Raw genomic sequence first — 27,537 nt, 5'->3', positions numbered from 1 at the left:
AAACGCATCCAAAGATACGTCTCGTGAGACACCGTTCGATGGATCTGCTTATGCCTGAAAGATATCCTGACACAATGGGGTTGGATCCATGCAGGGCTATGTTAGCATAACGTTCCTGTTCTCAGGTGTTTGCTTTTCATTAAAACCCACCCTCCTCCTCCTTCCTCTTCCCTTGAGATCTGTCGCCTACGAATCCATCCATCACCATTATTGACCTGGATCAAGCCAGAAAGGCAAGCTCTACAGCTGACTTCAAAATCAGATCAAACTTTTAAGGAAACACTCGCCTAATATGATTCACATAGCTTTTCCCTATTCACAGTGCTCTTCCTGTATTTAAGGATACTCTGGGTGGGATTCGACGTAAAGTTAAGTGGGCTATGCATGTGTAGAACGAGGTTCGCTTATGCAACATGAAATTTTCCCTCTCCCCTCCTCCTGTATACCTCCTAAACTTTGGGCTTTCCCTCAAACCTCCAGAGCAGATTTAGGGGGCACGGGGTGGGGGGTGACATAACAAAAAAATTCCATTGTGTGAGCAGCCTTTCTCCACTCATGAAACCACTTTGTTGTATCCCACCCAAATGGTCACTATTTAGGGGTGGGATTCAATCACCTATCAGCAATCTCAGGTTGCACAATTGCAGTTGACTTCTAGCTCTTGGGCAAGGAACCCACCTTCCCCTCTCCCCCTGATGTCGATAAGGAAAGTGATAGAGAAATGCGCTGGGAAGTGTAGGGTAACTTTTGCTCGATGCAACATTGTCTAACCTCCCCACAAACATCAGAACAAATCAGAACGTTTTGTAAACAAATCATGACCAGATGCTCAGTAAACAGATCATCTGGAAGCAGCCTTATTACCCTGATAATTGTACTGTGGTACCTCGGGTTAAGTACTTAATTCGTTCCAGAGGTCCGCACTTAACCTGAAACTGTTCTTAACCTGAAGCACCACTTCAGCTAACGGGGCCTCCTGCTGCCACCGCGCCACCGGAGCACGATTTCTGTTCTCATCCTGAAGCACTATTTCTGGGTTAGTGGAGTCTGTAACCTGAAGCGTATGTAACCTGAAGCGTATGTAACCCGAGGTACCACTGTATTGTCTTAGTCTTTTTGTAAACCACTTTGAGGTTTTCTACAATCAGGCGGTGCATGCATTTTATGAAATGAAATAAATAAATAAATAAATAAATAAATAAATAAATAAATAAAATAAGTAAGATTCTCTCCCACTTTGGTTCCAGGCATAATGTAAAGTGCTGCTTCTGATCTTTAAAAAGACCTAAACAGGCTGGAACCAGAGCAACTGAAGGTTCTCTTGCTCCTGTGTAAACTGAGATGATCATCTGACACACCACTTCAGGCGCCATCACCTGCAGAGGTCAAATGCATGACTACTGGAGAGAGGACTTTTTCTGGGATCCTAGGAAAAGTCTGTCCTGTTTTCATGGAATTTCAGTGGGGAAGTTGATTTTTTTTTTTTTTTTTTGGTTACTTCATCTGCCGCTGACTTTTCAACTGCTGCTCTTAATGTCATCATTGATGGGCATGTCTTCCAGTTCTGTTCATATAGTTTTAATGTTTTTTAATGAAATTTTGCTAAGCCATCTTGAACTGCAACTATGGTTGAAAGGCAGTGCCTGGTTTATTACAATAAATCAATGCAGAAAAGGAAAATTGTAATAATGAATGGAAGATTTGGTATCTGAGGGGGATAAATATTTGATACACACACTTGCTAAGTTTGCCCTAGCAACTAGGAAGCCCAAAGAATTGGGCATAAATTTGCCTTGCAAAATGGTGTACATTGTGCTGGGGACCCTCTATGGAGAAAGCAGATAGATACTAGTTTTTCTCCCTCTCAGGGACTCTAATTGAAGTGAACATTGGAAGATTCGGGACAGAGAAAAGAAAGGACTTCACACAGCACGCAGTTAGACTATGGAATTCTACCAGGGGCAATCATGGCCACCAACTTGGATGGCCTTAAAAGAGGATTGGACAAATTCATGGAGGAGAAGCTACCAGTGGCTGCTGGCCATGATACATATACAATACATTTCTGAATACCAGTTGCTGGAAACAGCAGGATGAGATGGTGCTATTGCATACAGGTCCAGCTTGCTGGCTTCCTAGATCAGGCAACTGGTTGACCTCTGTGAAAACAGGATGCTGGACTACATGGGCTTAATCTTTGGTAAACCATCAGACCACTATCTCCTCCTTGTGTTTCTCCTGCACCGTATTCAAAATGTTATCTCCCTGTACTTGCAACATTTTTCCTCCAGCAAACACACTGTACTACCACTTGTACTGATGCTAAAAAACCACAACATTGCAAATAGGTGGGGCAGAAGGCAGTGAGAGGCAGAGCCAACTCATTCTGGTTTTGCCCCCATCTTCTTCTCATTTGCCTAGTTCTGCAAGGGACAACACTGAGGCTGAAGAGGAAGCTGGCTGGCAGGCAGGCAGGCAGGGCTACCCCTGAACGGGATGAAAATAAGTAAGAAGGGAGGCAGGTGGCTGAGTGCAGACTGAGGTTGGTGGAGAAGCACCTTACCCACCCTAATGGAGCAGCCTCCACTGGCTATGGCACCATGGCCTCTCTTGTGCAAGCATTTGTAGAACAGCACCAGCAGCAATTTCCCTTCCACTCCTGGATCCAGCATGTTCTGCTAAAAAAATATATGTGCATCCCTATCTCTTGTCACAGAGAGAGAGAGAGACATTTGGCTTCTGTCCTTGCCATCGTCAATTATTTCTACCCACTTATCACTCCTTCCAGGTGCAACACAAAAATTAAAAAGACATGTTTCTGCCCGCAGATCTGAAATAACACACTGGGAACATGAATTGGGGAGGAAGATGGTAAATGTGTTGGAAAACGGCACAGTTAGCCGGTCTCATCCCGCAAGATGTTCAGCAGGACAGATGGGAAAACACCCCTTGGGCCCAGAATCTTTCCTGGTGCCTTTCTCTAATGCAGGCATGGGGAATCCTTGGCCCTCCAGATGCCACAGAGCATCTGTCAGGCTCCTCTGTGTTTATCTTTCATTTTAGGCAATGCTAGTGATGTCTGAATGAGACCGAATGGGTGACGGGGAACTCCAGGAACTTCTAAGCTTTTGAACTCTGCTATTCATAGATACAAATTATGAGCCAACCAAGTTTTATTTTTAAAACCTATCAGAGAACAAGGAAGCATGAACCACTAAACAGCAGGTAATAATTTTGGACCTTCGTAGGTGGTGTATAGGGAATGTAGGAAGTTACAATCCATAGAGAGAGTGTAATTATTTGTCCACCTTCCTCACTGCTGCCTACTATGATGGACAGTAGCTCTTAGGGGCCTCTGGCTGAGAGAGGTTTTTCCCATCAATTGCTACTGGATCCTGTTGAGCTGGAGATACCAGGGGTTGAAGCTGAGACCTACATGCAGAGCACCACGGCACAAAGGTCCCTCCCCAGAATATGTGAGGGGGGGAAATCAACTGGTCACAGAGTGCCCAGTTATACCAAACTGCAAAGAGCCCCCACCCCAACTCACAGTCCCCCAAAATAGGAAATCACAACAAACTCAACACCAAAACTCAGAAAAGTCAGAGCCAAACCCCACAGACTGGCCTAAAAATGTACCTATTCAACAACACATCGTGGCATGAAGCAATCATAGCCAAAAAGCAGAGGCACATGGACAAAATACAGACACAAAAAACGTGTTGTATCCACACACACCCCTCCCCCCCAGAAAAATGTGTGCACCAACGCCCTTCCCAATACACTCCAAACATCACCAATATCCCCCCAAATAGCCATCAGAGTGGAATGGCTAATTTGCTAGTGTAATTTATATGAACGGGAGCTGGCATAATGATTCTGCTTTTCTGCATGCATCTGTACGGTTTTCATGGGTCTTCTTGCTTGTACACGATCCAATTCTGCTTATTGCACACGACAAAGGTGTTTTTTAGTATCCAAGAGGGTGTACACACCTTACATTTAAAGCACAATTAAAGCACATGACTTCCCCCAAAGAATCCTGGGAACTGTAGCTGACCCATCACAGAACAATTCCCAGCACCCTTAACTAACTCGCTCAAATGCTCCTTCGCTTGTAGGGTAAAGCTGGCTGTTTGAACACACACACACACACACTGCAACTGTCGACAAGGCAGAGTAGCTTACCTTCTCCTGATACTGCCGACGCGAGGAGTCCAAAGACTGGATGAGGGCTGTGGCGTGGCCGATGAACATGGCATAGCAGGTGGCGCCGACAATCATGCTCAGCATAGTGAGCCATACGTCGGACATGCCCACTGGGGCTTGCTGCCCATAGCCGATACACAGCATGTGGCTCATAGCCTTGAACAGCGCATAGGAATATTGCTTCCCCCAGGAGTCATTCTAAAGAGACAGACAGACAAGAGTTACAAGACACGAGGAGGACAAAGCCTGAGAGGACTTTGCAAAACAGATCCGCACATACAGTCGTACACTGGATCCCAAACACTTTGCGAGTCGAATGTTTTGGCTCCCAAGCGCTGCAAACCCGGAAGTGAGTGTTCTGGTTTGCAAATGTTCTTTGGAACCCAAATGTCCGATGCGGCTTCTGATTGGCTGCAGGAGCTTCCTGCAGCCAATTGGAAGCTGTGCCTTGGTTTCCGAATGTTTTGGAAGTTGAATGGACTTCTGGAACAGATTCTGTTCGACGCCAGAGGTACGGCTGTACCTCTACCACATGCCAGCCCTGTGGTGATGCTATTATTATTATTATTATTATTATTATTATTATTATTTTATTGATTTTGCTCAGCACACATGGCAGCACAGGTCTAGCACTGGTAGCAAAATGCTCACCATTCCCTTTGGTGCTTGAAAGGACTTTACTGGAAATTGGCAAGGGGCACCTTTGGGCAACTGCCAGGGCCCCTGCACCTGGCAGAGTCCTGGCCTGGCACTCCAAGCAGTGAGAGGTGGCTGGACCTGTCCACCCCTTTAATTTCCCCACAGTGCTCCTGACCTAGAATTGCTTTAGGGCATTGTGTGAAAATAAAAGAGTAGGCAGACCCCATCAAGCAGCGCTGCTTGGAATTCTGCCTTTGCAGGCAAGTGAGCTCTCCAGGGTCCACAGAGAGAGGACCTGCTCAAATCAGGAACTGGTCATGAAGAAAATCCCCCCTTTGGAAACAGAGCAGTATTTGGAGATGAGGAGCACCTTTTGCATCCTAAAAAGGGCAGGCTTTTACACAGAAGATAGGCACAAACAAATATTCCCCCACAGACAATTATGCAGACATATATGCACACAGATGATCCAATGACATGCAGCTTGACCAGGTACCAGGAATCTTTTGCACCCTATTTTGTACCTCCCTCGCAGATGTTACACCACTGATTGCAAAATCCATTTCGCGCTATTTTACAACATCTATTGCACACTATTCTGAACCATCTGTTTGCAAAATCCATTTCACGCCGTTTTACACAGCCTATTGCAAAATCTATTGCACTCTGTCAACATGCCTTTCCAAAACAGGTAGGTGCCTCTTCCAGAAGACTTCCCTGCATTAAATGGTGTTGCTTTCATTCAAACAGCCTCATGAAAACATGAGCACGCCTTCTCATTCAGCAAAGGGCATTTGCTAAACTTCCAGCACTTTCTAACAGTATCATCTGCACCCCCTCACATCTCATGATGGGGTATTTTCCCTGAAACCCATAAAATGTAGACTTTTTAAACCTTCCCCTGTGTTTAACCACCTTTCCCACCCCACATAATGAGAACGACGAAAGGGTGTGGTCGTTGATTATGCTGGCCTCCCTGTTCTGCTTTTGTATTCCTAATTAATTCACCTGATAAAATAATGATCAATGAATCAATCTTCCCTTCTGAAACACGGAATGGCACCCCTGATACAGAGATAATTATGCAGCAGATAAAATGTGGTAATCACACCAGAGCTTGAAACCTGGCCAACTAGGGGTTCTTAAAACAATCAGTTGCTGGCTTTTGCAACTAGCAATACTTTCTTTTAACAGTACATTGCAATCACCAGCCCACCTTTAAAATGCTCCTTGAATAAGCACAGTTCCTAGGAGTGTGCTGAATATTCTCAAATTTCAGTTGCAGGGTCAGAAACAGAAATTTTGGCAGGATAAAGATTGTCTCCCCAGAAACACTTGCTTAAGTATTTTATTTTTTTTAAATCCGTTTGCCGCTATTGTTCCATTTGTGTACAATAGTTTCGGCATTATCACCCCCCAACCCCCCCCCCTGCTACTTCTTCATTCTGGTTTAGTCAGTCACATTGGTAAGCATCTGGTCAGGGATTATGTAGCAAAAAGATATGTTCTGTATTCAAATCCAGCCATGTAACAACATCACTGGGGGCAACTAAGAGTGAAGACAGAGCTTCCCGGAGGAATCACATGGATCATAGAAGTCAACTCCTAGGGGTCGAGGTCCCTTTGTCCCCCCATAAAATATTTAAGGGGGCCGGGACTTCCCAAAGTTAATGGGCACTATGTTTACTACCCCTAGCCGATGGGGAAATGAACCTACAGGACCTATAAATTCATGAGGGATAAGACTACCAGTGACTGATGGCAAAAGCTTCTGAAAACCAGTTGCTGGAAGCGGCAGAAGGGCACCGTGCTGCTGCGCTCAGGTCAAGCTTGCATGATTCCATGGGAATTTGGTTGGCCCCTGTGAGAACAGGATGCTGGAGTTGATGGCCCACTGGCCTGATCCTGCAAGCCTCTTCGGATGTTCTCATGACCTGTTAAGCCCAATTGAAGATTTGAGGTCCTTTTCTCACACTGCGGATCTCAGCATTGTGGGAAGTGCTCCTGTGCCTAATAATAATAATAATAATAATAATAATAAATTTATACCCCACCCTCCCCAGCCAGAGCCGGGCTCAGGGTGGCTAACACCAGTAAAATTACAGTAAAAACAAAATGGGGGAAAAAATTTAAAATACAGGTAAAAATGCAATTTAAAATGCAGCCTCATTTTAAAAGTAGCCCATAGATCAAAAGCATAAGGGGAGGGAAACATAAGGGTCAGACTGAGTCCAAACCAAAGGCCAGGCAGAACAGCTCTGTCTTGCAGGCCCTGCAGAAAGATGTCAAGTCCCGCAGGGCCCTAGTCTCTTGTGACAGAGCGTTCCACCAAGTCGGGGCCAGTACTGAAAAGGCCCTGGCCCTAGCTGAGACCAATCTAACTACCTTGCGACTTGGGACCTCCAAAATGTTGTCATTTGTGGACCTTAAGGTCCTCTGCAGGACATACCAGGAGAGGCGATCCAGTAGGTACATGGGTCCTAAGAATTTGCTTCTCAAATCAAAACGGAGCAGGATGGAATGGCAGGATCCACAGCTCTGTGCCCCCTGAGGCCTCCTCTTTCTCTCTGGCATCAGTGGAAAGTTACCGAGATGTCACCCCAGCCATTGGCTGTGCCATCGTGTCACCTTGCAACATCAGTCAGGTTCAAGCAAGGTTTGGTCCCTTGGAGAATGGCAAGTGCCATTCAGGGAGGACAGCAAACAGATCAAGTGCTGGTGTTGAGTTACCCTGTGAACAGCCTGTTCTGATAGGCACCATTGTTCCAAATCGTTGAATGGGCAACCCAACAAAAGGGCCACACACACACAAACTTGAGAGCTTCACAAAGAGACACCTGTCCTTTGGCGCCAACCTGTCTAGGCTAAGTTTGCTAACAATGGGGATGGCATAGGGGAGAAACCCAGGATTGCTCTCCAATGCCACTGGGATCCTTTGGTTACCACCTCTGAGGCCCTTATCAGTTCCCATCTCCAAGTGTCCTACTAAAGAGAAAAGGGCTGGAATGGAGCCATCTTTAGACCAGGCCATCCCATTGCACAGCTAAGGGCAGTTAAGATTGTGGTGGGGTCTGAAGGCACTACCCTGGTTCCTTCGGGCAGAGAAGGGCTGCTCTCTCCAGGCCACCCACCAGCAGCAAAGGAGAAATCCAGTAAGAATGAGCGTGTTTGAAAAGAAAGGCACCAAGACTTAAACGCGTGAGGAAGTTGAGTCAGGTTCTCGGACCTCTTTGCTTGCATCCCCTAAGCCCAGACATGTGGAACAGAGATGGAGAACCCTTTCAACCTTGGGGGCAGCCTTCCCTCCTGGCCAACCTTCCAGGGGTCACATGACAGCTGTGGTCACGGCCAGAAGCAAATGTGGGCGGAGCAACGAAAGTCATTTGTACCACTGTGCACCAGGCTAGTTTCCACACACACTTGTAGGCAACTCTCTTTTCTCCACCCAGACAACCAAAAGAAATTATCAGAATTCAGGGACACATTACATCCAGGTAAAAGAAATTCAGGGAGGGTGTGTAGCAGGGCAAGTAGACTGTGTGGCTGAGAAGAAGGTGTGAACTGATCCTGAGGGCCACATTGAGAGGCTTAGAGGGCCACATTTGAGAGCTGGGACTGAGGTTTCCCACTCCTGACGTAGATGACTCAGAGTCACCCATCAGATGGCTGTTCAGAGGCGATCTCTTCTTCAGCCATGGCTGCATGCAACTGCATTCTTGAAAAGGACGGGCTGTATGTGACCCAGCCTCACTGGATTTTATTTGTGCATCTGTTTATTTCTATTACACTCTTAATCCGGCCTATCCTCCATTGAACTGAAGGCAGCACACATGGTATCCCCATTTTAACCTCACAACGAGCCTATCAGGGAGGCCACACTGAGAAATAGCAACAGGTCCAAGGTCACCCCGTACGACCTGTTTATTGAGCGTTCACTCCGATTTGCTTGCAGGGAGGTTAGATGACCTTGCATTAAAACAAGTGCTATCCCACACTTCCCAGCTGATTTTACCCACCTCTTTCCCCATCGTGAGAAATCTGATCTATTGGGGGAGCAGGTTTGTTGCACAAGACCTCCCCAGTCAATGTTAATTGTGCAACCTGGATTTGCCAGCATGCGATCGAAACCCACCGGAAAACAGTGACAGTCCAGAAGGCCCTCAGCAAAGCTTTGTCTGTGAGCAGACATTTCAATTCAGGTCTCCCTGGTCTAAGAGCGGCACTCCTGCCACAGCACCACAGCTGCATGCAAAGGTGGCAAAATGCTTCTGTTTTGTGTGCATCGTCCACAATGTGGATGTGGAGCGCTGATGGCACTTCAAAAATAGATCCCTATTTTAATGAACAGATTGTTCCTGCAGCATTATGACACATCTGTACTGCTGCTTTTATGTAGGAGAGGTGGCGGGTGAGTTCTGGCTTGGCGCCAGGGCAACGATTCCCAAGGGGAACCTTCCCTTCCTGTTAGGAGGTAAGAAGGAGACTCAAAGCTGCATTTCCCAGGGCAGTTGCTTGTCACTGGGCACTGCTGCTCAGAGGAGCTAGGGCAAGGGCTGTAGCTGGTGGAACAGTAAGTCCCTGACATCCCCAGCTAGAGAAGGGCTGAGAGACAGCACTATCTGAAACCTGGGGAAGCTGCTGCCAGCTGGGGCTTATACCAGCTTCTCCCAACCTGTTGGCTTCCGGATGGTTTTGACTACAACTTCTATCAGCCTCTGCCGGTACGACCAAGTTGGAATACTCTAGAACAGGGATGTCCAACAGGTCGATCATGATCTACTGGTAGATCCCTGGGAGGTTTTGGTAGATTGCGGTCGATCGCTGGGTCCCTTTCCTTAGTGTTCGTAAAATCAAATCCAGCCCTATCCCCCTCCATTGTTGCAGAATGGAAGATGGAGTTTACTCAGTGAGGCTGTTTGTTTCCCAGCAATTTGTTGGTGAGTGGCTCTTTCTCCCCCAAAACCCTTAAAAACAGGGCTTTCCTCCTCCCTAAAAAAAGCTAATCAAAGTAGCCCTGTACCCCTACTAAAAAACAACTTTGATCTGAACCCCCCCCCCATGGGGGTAGATCACTGCCAGTTTTTAATTCTGTAAGTAGATTGCAGTCTCTTGGGAGTTGGCCACCCCTGCTCCAGAAGAAACTTGTAAAGGGCCCTGAACAAGTTGCTAGGCAACGGAAAATTTCCCCAGCAACAGGTGCTTTTATCAAGGCACACAATCAACTAAGTCTGGGTCAGTGTAAATGAGCACGTGGATGAGTCAGCATTAGGTCTCTGGCTATAAAGAGGAAAAGACTGTTGTTTCTTCATTTGCTTTTGTTTTCTGTTTATTAATGACCAGTGTAAAGTTTTGTAAATAATAAAGGCTCTGAGAAACGGAAGCCGATGGCGTTTATTTCTGTAATGGGGATTTCACAAAGAGATAGCTGGAATGCTGCTGATGTTGATGTAAATAAGTTCAAGATGCGGGGAAACTTTTCTGTAAAAAGAACTCTGCTGCAGAAAGAAAAGAAAAGCCAAGAGTAGATGCCAATGGTCAGGGATGATGGGAGTTGTAGCTTGATAATGTACAGAAGGCAGTGGCGGCTGATTCCCATTGGAGCTGGTGGAGCAGAAAGCAGAGAGCCCAGCAGTAGGTGGAGCAGAGCCAATGGCAGACAGAACTAACGAATGTTACTTTTGTCCCCATCCTCCACCTTGCTGAGGTCTACAAGGGCAACACTGAGGCTAAGGAGGAGGAAGCTGATGGCCCCAGCCACCATCTGGGCTGGTTATATGCAAGAAGGCAGGTGGGCAGTACTGAGACTGGTGGGGCAGGACCCATTTGTCCTGATGGACCAGCCTCCACTGATGGAGCCCATGTTAGGCAAGGCTGGTGTGGACCATACCAAGCTAGACAGATCGATGGTTTGCCTTGATAGAAGGCCACTTTCCATGGTGTTGGGTCACCCTGTTTTCTGCTTCCTGCCATAGCAGGGCCCTAGTGTTGGTATTTCAAATTCTTATCATCTCATTGACATCTTTATTACGGCTACATTTACTCCTGCTATAAGGCAGTTAGCAATCAGGCCCTCCTTTGTGTTGCAATCGCTGTCCGAAGCCTGTCAGCGATGTGTCAATTCATCCATTCAGATGTTCCAATTCACCAATTCGCCACTGGTCAGGCCTGGGCTATACCCAGGGATGCTGGGGTGCTGCCCGGTTTGGTGTGACAGCCAAACAGATGAAGGACAGGCCGCTCTTTGGTTACACCATTCCATCCAAATGGTGAACATCTAGCCTCAAACCAGGGGCAGCTAACCTGGTGCTCTCCAGGGGCTGCTGGGAGACAACAGAGAGAGCCAGTGTGGTGTAGTGGTTAAGAGTGGTAGACTCGTAATCTAGTGAACAGGGTTCGCTTCTCCGCTCCTCCACATGCAGCTGCTGGGTGACCTTGGGCTAGTCACACTTCTCTGAAGTCTCTCAGCCCCACTCACCTCACAGAGTGTTTGTTGTGGGGGAGGAAGGGAAAGGAGAATGTTAGCCGCTTTGAGACTCCTTCGGGTAGTGATAAAGCAGGATATCAAATCCAAATCCAAACTCCCATAACTGGCTCTACTGGAGTCCAACAACAAATGGAGGGTCATAGGTTAGGCACTCCCACCTGAAATGGTTGGGGATCAAGATGTCTGCAGCCCAGCACCAGAAGGGGAAAAGATGGACTCAAATAAAATAGACTCCTCGCAACGGAGCAAAGCTCAAATAAAACTAATATCCAAGGTTGGGCAGGAAGCAAAGCCTCTGGGAGATCAGGTAACTGAGGTGAAAGGCCGACCTTCTTATGTCCTCATGGCTCTGCAATGAATGGACAAATCACTCTGTTTCCACCTCGTGTCACATTTAGATGTGTTACTCATGCGTCCATTTCATCACATTTCTGCATTAATCTGAGACTTTGCATTGGCCTGAGATTCTGTTTTGAAATATGTATCGAAAGGTGTGTTTCTAAACGCATGGTTTTTTTTTCCAAAGTACACACTTACAAATGCATTTTGATGGACGGATTTTTAGCCAAGAACTGCATTTGGGAAATGTGAAAGCTGGCGAATAGCTAAAATTCTGATCTGAACTTTAGTCTCAGAGGTAAGGTATCAGAGTTTGCAAAATTCAAAGTCCTTAAAACACTCTGTAGTCTCAGTATTAGACCTCTTGGTACAGGGCTGCATATAAATTCAATATATAAATACATACATACATACATACATACATACATACATACATACATACTGACTCTCCCTCCCTATATACCTAAATCTGCAAACAGTTGCCCCAGGACTGTAGCATCAAACAGAAGCGCACTCTGGCCTTTGACAATAGACAGGGGACTAAGAACCACTGGGGAGGCTGACCCCCTGCTTTCCAGGAAGAACATCCTACCACAGGGAAGAGGCACCTACCTGCTCCATTACTTGCTTTTGTTGTTTTTTCTTCCCTCCCCATTCCCCATTCTGAAAAGGGTCATAGCTGAGTGGCAGATCATCTGCCTTGCATGCAGAAGATTCCAGGTTCAATCCCCACTGGCATCTCCAGGGAGGGCTGGAAGAGACCCCGGCCTGAAATCCTGGTGAGCTTCTACCAGTCAATGTAGTAGATAATACTGAACTAGATGGACCTAATGGTCTGACTTGGTATAAGGCAACTTCCTATTACATTCTGTTTATTAGAATGTGAACCTACAAAGCATATATCTTTTAATATGTGCACAGTGCTTATAAAAGTTTTGGTGTTTTACAAGCAGCAACAGTACTACCCAAACTGTCACAATAGCGAACATTAGATGAAGATAACAATAGTTATCAGAATAATTTGGGACATGTAGATTCCCCTCCTTCCATCATTTTATTCTGTGGGTTTACCTTATTCTGTAAGCTTCCTTTTTTTGTTTGTTTCAAAAGCACATTTTATTCTTGCCTAGGGGGGATTTCCAAAAATTCTGAAACTGGAGCATGTACAGAACCAACCACACCCTTCCGATATATCGGCTCATTGGCAACCTGCCATTACAGATGTGTACGTGTGTGTTGATAAAACACTTTTTTGGAAAAGAAATATCTTTCTTCCCCCTCTCTTTATAATAGACCTTTGCTAGTTTCCCAATGATGGTGAAAAATGGGAGTTTCAGGGTGGACAAGGAATAACTTCACATAGCATATATGAAATTCACTGCTGCAAGGAGTGGTGGCCAACAACTTGAAATGGCTTTAAAAAGAGATTAACCAAATTCACAGGTGTTGTGCTAAATCTATCAATGAATACCAGTCATGATGGCTCTACATTAACTCCATGGTTGAAGAAGAACATAAGAAGAGCCTGTTGGGTCAGGCCAATTGCCCACCCTGTTCTCACGGCAGCCAGCCAGATGTCTGCAAGCAGGATCTGAGCGCAACAGCTCTCTGGCCACTTGTGATTCCCGGTATATTGCCTTAGCCATCCATGGAGGCAGAACACAGGCGTCATGGCTGGGAGCCAGGCCTTTGAAGGCCAGTTGCTGGCCATCACCAGCAAGTCCGCTCTACTTTACCGTGGGGAGGAGTTGCAGTGGACCCCGGCCACGTCAGCGACTGGCCAGCCAATCCGCTGGCTGGTGGGGGCATGGCCGGGACCATTTAAGCTGAGGCGTGAGCCGGAGGGCTTCCTCTTGGCTCGCTTCCTCAATCACTCACCCTCCCTCCCTATTTTGCAGGTTTTAGTCATTGGCCTTGCTATGGACCTTGGTTGGTCGCCGTTGAGGGGCCCGGTAGGAATTTTTCCACTTGGCAAATTGGCACGGGCCATTTGGTTTTTGCCTACTTCGTAGCAATTGTCACAACTTTGTTAGGTTGGCGGTTAGACAGTGTTTGACCTTATTAGGGGGGAGGGAAAGTGTGGCCATCACCTGCCCCTCCAAGCTTAAGGGTATTCCATTAAAGGAATCCGGGGGTGTGGATCTTGTCCGAAGCCCAGGGCGGGGTTAGGGTGATGACACAACCCCGACGGGAACACCAGGGGGAGCTCGAGTTGGTCTGCATCGACGGGGCTCCCCCTTCTGGTGGTTTACCCTTACCGGACTCCCTGCACAACGGGCAGGAGTCAGATATAGTCGGGTCCATTCAATGCCTAAGCCAATACCGCTCACATTCTGTAATCAATAAAGTTGTGGCCAAAACTTGCCCAATAACATTAACCTAATATCTGTGTCCTTGTGTGTGTTATTCTTCAATGAGGGGGTGGTTTCAGGGTCTTGACACGCAAGACACTGTTACTGCCATCGTGCCCTGCGCAAGGGCTTCTCTGAGTGGCTATCAAAGGAAATGGAAAGATGGTGTAGACAGTTTTTCAGCTGCTCTTTTGGCATGATTACATTAGGATTATTTTTATGCAGTATTTTACTGAGACACCTTCTGTGCCCTGGCTCACTGATGAAATGCCATGCAGAAGGAGCAACACTTTGTGCATATATGTTTGTGTGTGTGTGTGTGTGTGTGTGTGTGTGTGCAGGAGGAGGTGGGGACAGGGAGAATTAAAGCTGGATGTAAATGCATACGCAGAGCTCTGTGCGAAATTTGAGGGTAAGGAATTAAAAACAGAACAATAGAAGACTCTGAATCTATCTGCTCCACTTTGGAAATATGTGCAGCTAGTTCACAACACCAAAATCAGAGAAAGGGTTCCATCGTATCAGAAACAGAAGTCTGTGCCTAGGATCTGAACCAGGATAGGAAAGTACTGTGGCTTAATGGCAGAGCACAGGTTTGCATCACATGAGACCCTGGGAAGCTGCTACCAGTCAGAGCAGGCAATACTAGGCTAGATGGAGAAACAGTCTGACCTCTTATAAAGGCAGCTTCCTGTGCAGGTTGCTGAAGGATAACTTAACAAGCAACCATCAATAAATAATATTGCAAAGGATTAGCTGTTTGGTGTAGACAGAGATGCTATTTGGCTTCTAGCTAACAGTGAGCCCTGAGTTTTCTGCTGCATAGGGCCTGGCACTAGGAATGTAAGCTACCTTATACAGAGGAACACCACTGGTCCATCTAACTCGGTGCTGTCTGGTTGACAGAAGCTATGCTGGGTTTCTGATGGCGAATCTTTCCCAACCCTACTTGGAGGTGCTGGTGATCGAAGCTGGGACCTCCTGAATGCAAAGCACTGAACTACAGGATGTCCCGCCTCCCCAGCTGCCCTTTGCAGGAAGTCAATATAATGGCACTCCCTGGAGAATCTGCTTCAAAAGCTGGTATTTTCTCAAACAGCCCTTGTCCCTGCAGAGATCTCCATCCCATCCCATCCCTCTAGAGCCAGGAGTTAATCTGTAAAAATATTAAAATAATCAACACCCTCAAAAATTAGGATCTGCAGGGGCCTGACAGGACTGGGCAGGGCTTGCTTGTGAGCACAAGAAAACTGAGAGCCTAGGGAATCTGAGGACCAGAATCAAACTCCTTGGCGTGCAACCCCTCTTATCAGCCGGCAGGTTGAGCCAGGCAAGTACTTGCTTGCATTCAATAATTCTCCATGCTCAATGTGCATTTCTCGTCCTTTGGCCCCAAGAGCATCAGTTGCTTCAAATCTCCACTCTCTCATTTCTACTGTGCCACGTAAAGCACATTGTAAGCACATTGGAATGAAAAGAGAGAGACTTCAACATCCGTCTGCAGATAGAGCTGGAGTAATCCATGTGGTCCCTTTCCAGATGTTCTGGACTACAACTCCCATCATCCCCAGGCAACATGGCCAATGGAGAGGGATGGTGCCATGCAAGAATTCCTCCACAGTCCCATCAGTGACCCACAGCATCAGGGCAAGGACCTCAAGGTCAAAGTGGATGTGGATGTGTGGCATGACCTGTGTTTCCCAGTTTGCGGCCTCTTCAGGTGTGTACACCCTGGCTTAGTAACTGGACTGCTGAAAGGGTCCCCAGAAACTATCACCCCATCTGTATTTTACAGTTAAAGCACTATTATAACACTTTACAATGGTGGCTCTTAAATTTTTGGTGTCACAGATCTCTTTTATGAAAGCTACACCAGAAAAATTCACACAAACGTACAAAATTTTGCACATAGCTTATCTTATTGTACAGTATTGGGAAAGTTGCTTTCTTGTGCTCAATTCACAGACTCCACAAGAGTTCATGGACCACAGGTTAAGAACCCCTGCATTAAACAGTGGTGGCTTCCCCCAAAGAATCCTTGGAAATGTAAATGTAAAGGTGGGGGCTGAGAGTTGTTAGGGGACCCCCATTCCCCTCCCAGAGCTGCAGTTCTCATAGTTGTGTAATAATCAATCATTCTTCCCAGGAACCTATGGGAATTATAGCTCTGGGAGGGGAATGGGGTCCCCCAACATATCTCAGCATCCTTAGCAAGAAACTACAGTTCCCATAATTTTTTTTGAGCAGGGGGAATAAGCCATTACTGTTTAAAGTGGTATGATACTGCTGTAAGTGGGGCCTCAAGGAGCATGAAGAGTCTGCAGATGCCGTTCTGAATTGCCAGTTCAGATCACTCCTTACTTGGCAAATTCACAGCTATAGTTCAAGAGAAAAACTCTACCTTCACAGAGCAAAAAGCATGCAAGTAACAAAAGATCACTCCCACCTGCAGCAGCTTGTACCGTTTCCCCAAAATAACATTTGCATATCTAATATATTTTTCTCTAATATACCTGAATCTGGAAGAACATGAGCAAAGCAACATGTCTCTACCTAGCACAAAATCCCACCATGAATGCCTAGAGGCCAGAAGTGGCTTGCTGGAAGGAGTGGAGCAGCCAGGCTAGCCTTTTGGCTTATCGAGAGGGGGGAAAGGGGGGACGCAGGTTGGCACAGTGCCAGCACAGGAGCAGAGCCAATGCAGTGCTGCCGCCATTGTGTTTGCACCGCGCTGATCTCCCCGCTGCCTCTCCTTCCTGGTGAGCAACACTGACCCATCTGCCAGGAAGATAATGTCATGGCTCTGCCCCATCCAGTGAGCCCTTCTGCGACGTGCCCTATAGATTTTAAGTTGTGATGAGCAAACTGGGCTGATATTAGCTTAACACAGCGGAAAACCTTCAGCCAAAAGGCATATATGCATCAGGGTAAACCCATAACACATTTGACACTAGCTAACCCTCTTCAGGCATTCATTATCTGTGAAGAATAGGAATTGTCCTCCATCCCACTGCATTAATTACCAATGGGTAATAAACGCAGGAGATAGGGCTAAAGTCTCTCCGTATTACCGATACTGTCAATAATGCCTTGTCCACAGTCCCACATTTGGCTATGCAAAGGAGCATCAAACAGGCCCTATAATCAACCTCTCTCTAAACTGCTTGCCTTACAAACGTTTCTTAATATCCTTTAGAGGCTGGTCTCACTGTTTCAGGAGTATGAGAAGAGACACATCATTCCAAATCCTCTAATCGTGTCTGGAGGGTGGTGGCGGCAGCAGCAGCGACTGAGCCTCCATTGCTCCGCAAAAGAGCTTTAGAGTAATCAACGGTGTCTCTTCTTGGCATGAACACAGGGAAGGTATTTGCAGATGTTTGGGAATAAATATGTTGCCAACAGCACTGGCTCAAGAAGGAAAACTCCCATAAAATTTCTGCAGAAATGCAGGTTCCAGATGCTTGGACTAATTTGCAAAGCCCAAAACGACTTGAGCCTTAAGGGGTGGCTGATTCCTTATGCTCCACCTGGATTGCTGAGATCCTCTGATGAGGCACTTCTGGTGGTTCCCCACAGCCAGGAAGTTCAATTTTGGCCTTTACCAGGGACGGAGACTTTTGTGTGGCAGGTCCTGACCTGTGGAAATCCCTAACCAGGACAGGAATAATCTACTTGGCAGAAATAACCTCAGCTATCTTCCAAACGTCTTCTGAAAACTCCATTGCTTAGACAGGCCTTGGCAACAGAGGTGCTGTCTTGGGCCAAATATTTTTTTGGGGGGGAGGTCGCACGTGTGATGTTGCACGCATGAATATGCATCATGTACCTGTGATGTCACACATGTGTTGCACATGTGTCACCAAGAGGAGGCCTTGCCCAGTGCCATGTAGCTTCAATGGCTGTGACTCCTCTTTTCTCATGCTCAGGAGATCCTGTCTTTGATGCTGTGCCGTGCTCAGCTCGGTGATTCAGCCGCCTCTGCCCCATCAATATTTGGGGGGGGGGGCTGAGCCCCTGGTAAGGAATATTGAGGGGGCTGATGACACCTCCACCCCCTAGAGTTGGCACGCCTGCTTTGCAATGTAATTTTTTTCCCCTTTTGAACCAGCCACTATTTACTGGTGTTTTCGTTTATGCTTTTGCTGATTTTATTATAATCTCAACCCTCTGAGAGTCTCAATGGCCAGAGAGAGAGGCCTGAGGGGCCACATTTGACCCTCAGGCCTGTTCCCACTCCTGGCCAAAGGACTAGCAAGATGTTCCTGCATCGTCAGTTCTCTTACTGTTGGATCAGCTGCAGAAAGTAGAAAGGGAATATGTACATTTCCCCCCTTAGAGATTTCTGGCTGCTATTGTGACAAAAACTAAAGCCAAAATACAGCCCTAAAGCACCCCTCTTTTCCCATGTTCATGTTCTGCATGTGTAGGCTCTGTTTGCGGGTTCTGGTGGAAATTTGGAGGCTGGGAGTTGAGTCAGTGGGCACTGTCTTCTTCTCCTTGTCCCCCCACCCCACCCCGGTCCACAGTCCTTTTTCAGTTTAGCTATGTCTGCTTCCTGATTTCAGAAGGTCTCCTTTCCCTGGGCAATGCCCACCCTGCCAGCCCTGACATGCAGGGGGGAAAGACAGAGCCCAGGATTGTGTCTTTGGAACGTTTCTGCTGCTAACCCTTCTCTCTCACTCTCAAAACCACGGCTCTTGCCATTTACAGCAGCTCCAAATAGCCTCTTCCCTCCAATAAGCTAACATGGAGGTATTTTTAGGCTGTGATCATGCCCTGATCTAGCCCATTCTTTTTTTAGATTACAAATTTAGATTCAACCTCTTTGTGTGTGCGTGTCTGTGTGTATCCAATGCTCTGATCACTTGGACACTTATCACCCTTCTTTGTTAGTTTTTGCCCTAGTTATTCTTATTTTACCTCCCTTATGCTCGAGAACAGGGAGGGAGCACCTGTGGTTCTCCCAGTGCAATTAGACTCTAACTCATGTCAGCCCCAGCCCCAGTAAGGCCAATGGTCCGGGATGATGGGAGTTGTAGTCCCACAACATCTGAAGGGCCACAGGCTCCCCATCCCTGCTCTAAAGTTAGGGTTCTCCATGTGTGTGTAAGGTAGGGGTCCTTATGGGAATGTAAGCAATTGCAAGGGGAGGGGAGGTCTTGACCTCAGCCTCTGCATGCCAACAACTCAACCCATATTTTGATTGGGTTTTGACACAGAATGAGGTTGGGCTTCTATGTACAATGCATAAATGGGTTTCCCTTTACTACAAGAATTTAGGAGAGTCTAAATGTGGGGGGAGGGCACACCAGTTTCTGCCACCAACCAGAGGAGCAAGAACCACAGGGCGATGAGACTCCTTTTATCCAAGGAAGGAGGCCAGGGAAAAGGGAAAACCAGTTTGGCCCAGCCTACTAAGGCATAGAAGACACAGCTGCTAGAAAGAACTCTGCTTCTGTTGCCAGGTGACCTGAGGATGGAGGGCCAACTCTCAGCCCAGTTTACCTGAAGGAGCATCTCCACTCCCATCGTTCAGCACCAAGGGCCTTCTGGTGGTTCCCACACTGCAAGAAGTAAAGCTACAGGGAACCTGGCAGAGGGCCTTCTCAGTAGTGGCACCCACCTTGTGGAATGCCCTCCCATCAGATGTCAAGGAGATGAGTAATTATATATCTTTTAGGGGAGATTTGAAGGCAGCCCTGTATAGGGAAGCTTTTTAAGGTTTAATGTTTTAGTATGTTTTTATATATGCTGGACGTTGCCCAGAATGGCTGGGGCAACCTAGTCAAATGGGCAGGCTACAATTGTTGTTGTTGTTTCCACTTTGCAGAGTGTCCAAGAAGATGAGATGCAGCCTGAGAGAATTCTCAAGTGTGCATGGCTGACTTCTTCAAACTAGGGGGGGCTTGCTGAGAGTGCCATGTCTGATGGGCTTCCAAATCCTGGAGATGGACTTCCTGGGATTGCAGAATCAAGAGGAAGGAGGGCACTTAGCATCAAGGATACAAGGACCACTGGGTGGTTGTTAGCGCTTTTGTTTTTGTATTGCTGCAACCCATTGTAAGCTGCCTTGGGAACCATGTGACTGAAAGGCAGGGTCCAAGACTTTAAAACAAGTCGAGCTGAGATCAAGGCATGCAACAGCCCAAGTGAAGGAGCTACATTGCCAGTCAAAAGTGTGCTTCCCAGGCAGCACAGAGCAACCCAGGCAGGCACGGACAACTTACCACCATGCGATTCAGTGAAACCCAACAGTCATCAGGGAAGTCCTGGAGCATTGGCACCAGAAACTGGAGGCAGCCGTCCCAGTGACACAGCAGCAGCATCATGCCGATCAAGTTCACGATCCGCACCACGGCGCTTGCCAGGTCATAGGTCATGTGGAAGATCTAGGAGAGGCCAATGCGGAGGGAGGGGGAGAGGGTTACCAAACAAGTACCAAGAGACGGAAAATGCATGCGCAGGAGATGGAAGCAACACATGAGGCCATGCAACCCAAGATGGAGTCATCCTCTTTGCTTTCATCACATGGACGTTTAATGCCCTTTTTAGCTCATAGTTGCCCTGCTTATTCTTACCTTACATCCCCTACGTTCTAGAGCCGAGATGGGGAACCTGTAGTTCTCCAAGTGTTATTGGTCTTCAGCCCCAGTATAGCCAATGGCCAGGGGGTAGTCCAACAACATTTTAAAGGCAATGGGTTCCCCACTCTTGCTTGAGAACTCAGAAGTTTTTGGACTGCATTTCCCAGAAGCCCGAGTTCCAGAATGGCTAAGGGCTACCTCAGAAGATGGTGGATGTTTTTAAACAGAGTTTGAATGGCTACCTGCCAGAGATTTTTTAGCTGTGAATCTTGCAATGCAGGGCTTGGACTAGATGAACCTTGGGGTCCCTTCCAACTAGGGAATTCTATGATTCTAACAATAATAATATAGCGACAATAATATATAGTCATATTTCCCAGTGCATGTGACCTCCCATAGCCGTGGTTCCAATTGCAGCAGAAACAAAAAGGGAGGCTACGAATAACTAACGAAGCAGACAAAGAACGCAATCTGATGTTTAGCAATGCGCTGCCTCTCTCCATTCATATTCCACCCACCTCCCTTGCCAAGCACTCCCCCCCCCCCGCCAATATGGGAGATTCATCTTCAATTCTCATGTGCAGCCTGGGTGTGTTTCACAGATCATCTCCCAACCTGTTAACACATTCCGGCTTTACTGCCTCCTGTGAGAGAATGAAGTGTTCATGAACAAGCAGAAATTCAAGAGGGGATGACAATGACTTCAAGATGAGTCAGGCAAAACGCACGACTCGAGATTCTAGACAAAACGCTCTCCTGGAATTCCTAGGAGCTAACGTGCATGCATTCAAATATGCACAGCTGTCTAAAATCTGTCCAGTCGTCTGATTCAGGGGGGTGGGGTGGGGGTGCCTAGTGGGTACTTACCTATTTATTGTATTCAGTTTTATTTATTAATACATTTCTATCTCACCTTTCCCCTAAGGAGCCCAAGGTGGGGTGAATGGTCCCCCTTTTCCATTCCCCCCCCCACAACAACCCTGAGAGGTAGGTTAGACCATGGGTAGGCAAACTAAGGCCCGGGGGCCAGATCCGGCCCAATCGCCTTCTAAATCCGACCTGCGGACGGTCCAGGAATCAGCGTGTTTTTACATGGGTAGAATGTGTCCTTTTATTTAAAATGCATCTCTGGGTTATTTGTGGGGCATAGGAATTCGTTCATCCCCCCCCCCCACAAAAAAAATATAGGCTGGTCCCCCACAAGGTCTGAGGGACAGTGGAGTGGCCCCCTGCTGAAAAAGTTTGCTGACCCCTGGGTTAGACTGAGAGATGGCAACCAGCCAAAGGTCACCCAGTGAGCATCCTGGCTGAGTGAGGATTTGAACTCTGGTCTCCAAGGTCCTAGTCCAACACTCTAACCACTATGCCATGCTGCTGCTGATCTTGGGGGTTTCTATAACTTGTTTTACTTGTTTTATGCCCTCCATAGGTAACCACTCATATTTTGTATGGTTAAGGGAAAATAATATAAATATTTAGAACCTGTTTGGCTTATTTTTTTAATTTTAAAATGACAGGATATACACAAGCACACATCATTTAAATAGATTATATCGGGCTCCAGAATACTTTGGATTTTTGATATGTTTGTCTCTATTGCCTCTTGGCATTTGTCCTGCAGGCTCGTGAGGAGCCACAGTCTAAGGCTGCATAGACACTGTACATTGAAGGCACAATTAAAGCACATGGCTTCTTCCAAAGAATGCTGAAAGCCATTGTCCCTCACAAAGCCCTCCCAGGAAAAGAGTCATTGGTAAATGTCAGGGACAACAGGATCACTGTGTGTGCTCCTGTGGAACACCAGTTTTGTAGAGTACCATTTTTCTTCTATGGTGGACATTATTCTCTTTCCAGTCTAGCCTTAAACTGTTAAATTAGGCTAGTTGTATTAATATCATATGAATGTAAGAAGAGCCCTGGCCAATGACCTATGTAGTTGCCAGGATACTACCAGCGGCTCCCAGCTGGTTGCCCAGTAAAATATAAAGACAAGGAAAAGTTTCTTATCGTCCTTTTTAATTTCAATATTACAGAGAGAGGCTATAGAACTCAGCCTCTTGGATAGTGGCATTGTCCCATGTGAATCTCCACCCTCCCTCTTTCCCACTTCCTCCTTTGTTACTTCTATGGGTGCTGCTACGTGCCCTCTGTCTTTGAGCTCTTTGCTCTCCTACTTTTATGGCTCACCGGGTTCTGGGAGATGGAGGGTCTGGGGTGCTTTCTAAAGACACCGTGCCAGTCAGCTGCCGTTCCAGTCCTGCCTCCTCCTCTCCCATTATTTCCCAGCTTTGCCCCTCATCTGCCTCTGAGCTGTGACCTTCCTCAAACCCCTGTTGTAAATCTACACTGTCTTCCTCTTCCTCCTCCCTGGTAGGGTCAGGATGAGGAGTTGGTCTCCACCATTCCTCCTCTGCCCAGTCCCTGACAGTAGTCCAGCATCTTCTGCCCCACCAACCTCAGTCTTTCCCCAGCCAGGACCCATCTGCTTGCCTTCTTACTTACAATCACTTTATCGGGTTGCCCTCCCTGTCACCTTCCTCCCCCTTAGTCCTAAATGTTGTCTATTGAAGAACTCAGCAGCAGGGGCAGGATGGAGGCAAGAGTAGAATCCTAGAATAATAAAGTTGGAAGGGGAGCACAAGTAGAATGAGTTAGATCTGCCTGTGATAGACTCTGGCGCCACCTTGTTGTTGTTGTTTAGTCATTTAGTTGTGTCTGAAGTTTCGTGATTCCATGGACCAGAGCACGCCAGGCACTCCTGTCTTCCACTGCCTCCCACAGTTTGGTCAAACTCATGCTGGTAGCTTCGAGAACATTGTCCAACCATCTCATCCTCTGTCGTCCCCTTCTCCTTGTGCCCTCAATCTTTCCCAGCATCAGGGTCTTTTCCAGGGAATCTTCTCTTCTCACGAGGTGGCCAAAGTATTGGAGCCTCAGCTTCAGGATCTGTCCTTCCAGTGAGCACTCAGGGCTGATTGCCTTCAGAATGGATAGGTTTGATCTTCTTGCAGTCCAGGGGACTCTCAAGAGTCTCCTCCAGCACCATAATTCAAAAGCATCAATTCTTTGGTGATCAGCCTTCTTTATGGTCCAGCTCTCACTTCCATACATCACTACTGGGAAAACCATAGCTTTAACTATATGGACCTTTGTTGGCAAGGTGATGTCTCTGCTTTTTAAGATGCTGTCTAGGTTTATCATTGCTTTTCTCCCAAGAAGCAGACGTCTTTTAATTTTGTGACTGCTGTCATGGAGCCTGGTGCTACCTACTTTTGGTCTCTCTGCCTTCTGCCCTACCAGTCCCAACAGCCACTGGCAACATTGCCTAGTTCAGCTGTGACAACCTTCCTTAGCAAATAAGGCCCTGGCGCACAGTAGAGGCATTCATTCTTCTGCGACCCTTTCAAACATAAATGAAATGGACTTCTCCCGCGATGCTTTTTCCTGTCTAGCCGAGGGAGAGCAAAGGGAGGCAGTGGAGGGGATTCCCAGGGTGTGACCCTGTTGCATCCTCTTGAGACAAGGGCATCCTGACTCGACAGCTGTGTTTCCCTGCCGTAAGCGAAGAGGGATGGCAGGAACCTCCTAGGCAGGCTGGATGACTAGCGGGGAAGAGACTCAAGCTGCAGAGCGTGTGGATGTATTGGGGAAACGTTGTTGATTTATTTACACAGACAACCCAGCTGGTCTCAAGCAGTTGCCAGGCAATCTCTTTGCTCAAGTGATTGGAATCCACAAGGCAAAAAGAGAGAAGCTCCTCCAGTTCACCTCTAATGACAGAGCAAGGCCACAGGGACTGGAGGTGGGAGAGAAATCCAGTCTAGTTGCGCTACAGTTTCACAAATCCCATGATCTAGAGTTAGGAGTGAGCAGTGAGGTGGCCAAGTTTGCTGATGATACTATATTGTTCAAGCCAAGGGTTGTTAAAACAAAAAGGATTTGCAAAGACCTCTGGAAGGACCTCTCCAAATTGAGGGAATGGGAAGTAAAATAGTGAATACAATTGCATGTAAAGTGATATATGCTGAGGAGGGGGATCTTAATTTCAACTACAGTGGTACCTCGGGTTACATATGCTTCAGGTTACATATGCTTCAGGTTACAGACTCCGCTAACCCAGAAATAGTACCTTGGGTTAAGAACTTTGCTTCAGGATGAGAACAGAAATCGCACAGTAGCGCGGCAGCAGTGGGAGACCCCATTAGCTAAAGTGGTGCTTCAGGTTAAGAACAGTTTCAGGTTAAGAACGGACCTCTGGAATGAATTAAGTAACCAGAGGTGGCACTGTATATGCTCATGGGGTCTGAACTGGCAGCGACAGACCAGGAACAAGGTTTTAGGTTCACAGTATGTACCTCGAGGAAGGCATCCGTGCAGTGTGCACCAGCTGTGAAAAAGGCAAATTCCATGTTAGGGATCATTAGGAAAATAACCTGCCATAATGTCATTACACAAATATATGGCGCAACTGCATTCGGAATACTGTGTGCAGTTCTGGCTGGCTCATGTCACAAGAGATGCTATAGAGTTGACAACAGTTCAGCAATCAAAAGGGGATAGAGCAAATCACCTATTGATTATAGAATAATAAAGTAGGAAGGGACTATCTAGTTCAGGGGTCAGCAACCTTTTTCAGCCAGGGGACAGTCCACCGTCCCTCAGACCATGTGGGCGGCCGACCTATATTTTGAAGAAGAAAAAATATGAACAAATGCCCCACAAATAACTCAGAGATGCATTTTAAATAAAAGCACACATTCTACTCATGTAAAAACACCAGGCAGGCCCAACAAATAACCCAGAGATGCATTTTAAATAAAAGGACACATTCTACTCATGTAAAAACACACTGATTCCTGGACCGTCCACGGGCCAGATTGAGAAGGCGATTGGGCCGCATCTGGCCCCCGGGTCTTAGGTTGCCTACCCCGATCTAGTTCAACCCCCTGCAAGCAGGAATCTTTCACTCCATGTGAGGCTCAAACCCAGGGCCCTCACATTCAGAGTCTCATGCCCCTACCAGCTGATCTATCCCTCAGGCTCTATGATGAAAGGTTGCAAAATTTGGGGCTTTTAAGTTTAGAGATAAGCCGAGTAAGAGGTGATGTGAGAAATGTATATATTGTCTTTTCAGTTTGTTCCTGCAGAAGAGGGAAATGCTTTTATTAACCATAAAAATCATAGGGCTATAAGAAAATCGCAGCTGGGGTGTGTAGGGCTATAGGAATATTGCAGTCAAGGGTGTGGGTGGCTGTTCTAGCATATTTCAAACTAGCTGTGGTCAAATGTTCTATAGGGTGTTGTTTCTTCAGAAATCATGAAGGTGGGGACTTTTTGAGAAAGATAAGTTGTGGCAATTTTCTGGAGAAATAGAGTGTATCTTTAGCAACAATGGCCAGGGGCTTTTTGCAAAACAGGTAGCTGAAACAAGTGTTACACACTTCGGTGAAATAAAGGAACCTAGCCTTATTGCTAAAACAGGGGACAGGTAAAAAGGTAAAGGACCCCTGACCATTAAGTCCAGTCGTGAACAACTCTGGGGTTGCGGCGCTCATCTCACTTTATTGGCCAAGGGAGCCGGCGTTTGTCCACAGACAGTTTTTCTGGGTCATGTGGCCAGCATGACTAAGCCGCTTCTGGCGAAACCAGAGCAGCGCATGGAAACGTTGTTTACCTTCCTGCTGGAGTGGTACCTATTTATCTACTTGCACTTTGCTGTGCTTTCGAATTGCTAGGTGGGCAGGAGCTGGGACCGAGCAACGAGAGCTCACCCCGTCGTGGGGATTCAAACTGCCGACCTTCCAATCGGCAAGCCCTAAGGGACTTTGGGGAACGGGGAAAATAAGTGGCTTTGGGGGATGAAAGAGGGAGTGGGGGTTGGATTTTACATTGCAATAACAGGTGGACACGATAGGTGTGAACTTTGAACGCCCCTTCCTAGTGGGCGGCAAAGGAGGGACTTGAGCTCAGGAAAAGGGTTTATATATTCATGTTTTTGACAAGAAAGTGTGTGCCTGCCTTTTCAGGTCACCCACATGCAAGTGTTTATTTTCAATAAAATATTGCTGCTTCATCAACTTAGTCCAGACTTTATGATTTCAAAGGAGTCCAGGAACTAAGTCCTGGGGACCGGCATTTATATCTCACAGGTGACATGACAGAAGTAATTAAAATTATGCAAGGTGTAGAGATGGGGGACGGAGAAATGTTTTCCTTCCTCTGGCATAACACTAGATCTCATTGGGCATCAATGCAGCTGAATGTTGGAAGATTCAGATCACCTGGAGGAACCTGGGGTTTCAGAGAGAGGAAGGCTGCAGGGGTCTGCTTCCCAAGCATGTTCCCTGTGTTGGCTCAGGTAAGGTGCAATCATTGGTCACAGAAGGCCAGGGGGCGGGGCTCTGCACAGCCATCCCATTAGCATCCAGGTGTGTGTGTGTGTGTGTGTGTGTGTGTGTGTGTGTAAGGGAGTGGGTCTTGTTTCATTTGGTGCACGGAAAGCTGACCAAAATATTTTACAAAATTCTTTGCTTGCACAAAATAAAGGAATAGGTAAATGTTTCTGGCATATCCTTCTTCCAGTTCCTTTCATTATGACAAATGGGAACTTAACCGCCCAACAAAATAGGCTGATTTAACCCACTTGCTAAATAGCTTGAGAGTTTTCACACTTGTTTATCTTTTTTTAAAAAATGAAAGAAAGTAAAAGAAACCAGAAAGGAATAGTCGTGTGAAGTGACAAAAATGCTGTCAAATCCATTTTCTATTGCGTAGAAGAATCTTACGTAAATCGTAGTATGTAGATCTAAGGCAGTCTGCATGCAGTTTAGAGTGTAATCTGTTACCAGGGCTGGATTGAACTCTGATGGAGTTTTTCCCCCTTTCCTTAATGGGAGGGAGCATCAAGGCAGCTGCTCCAAAGCCTTCCACA

General features: G+C 46.8%; 1 protein-coding gene across 2 annotated transcripts in view; it reads right to left on the bottom strand.

The window, feature by feature from the left end:
• Nucleotides 1–27,537, bottom strand: part of HCN4 (hyperpolarization activated cyclic nucleotide gated potassium channel 4) — a 114,078-nt gene that overhangs the window by 20,223 nt on the left and 66,318 nt on the right. The window contains exons 3-4 of one of the 2 annotated variants that reach the window (XM_080980285.1): nucleotides 20,250–20,411; nucleotides 4,189–4,407 (exon numbers count right to left, since the gene is read on the bottom strand). In XM_080980285.1, coding sequence (XP_080836411.1) covers nucleotides 4,189–4,407; nucleotides 20,250–20,411 — 381 coding nt within the window. The remainder of the gene's footprint in view (nucleotides 1–4,188; nucleotides 4,408–20,249; nucleotides 20,412–27,537) is intronic. The other variant, XM_080980286.1, reaches the window with a different exon arrangement.

Source organism: Podarcis pityusensis (genome assembly GCF_964106645.2).
Source record: "Podarcis pityusensis genome assembly, chromosome: 14".
Lineage (NCBI taxonomy): Eukaryota > Metazoa > Chordata > Lepidosauria > Squamata > Lacertidae > Podarcis > Podarcis pityusensis.
The sequence above is the reverse complement of the archived record's forward strand: the minus strand, read 5'-3'. Positions and strand labels throughout refer to the sequence as shown.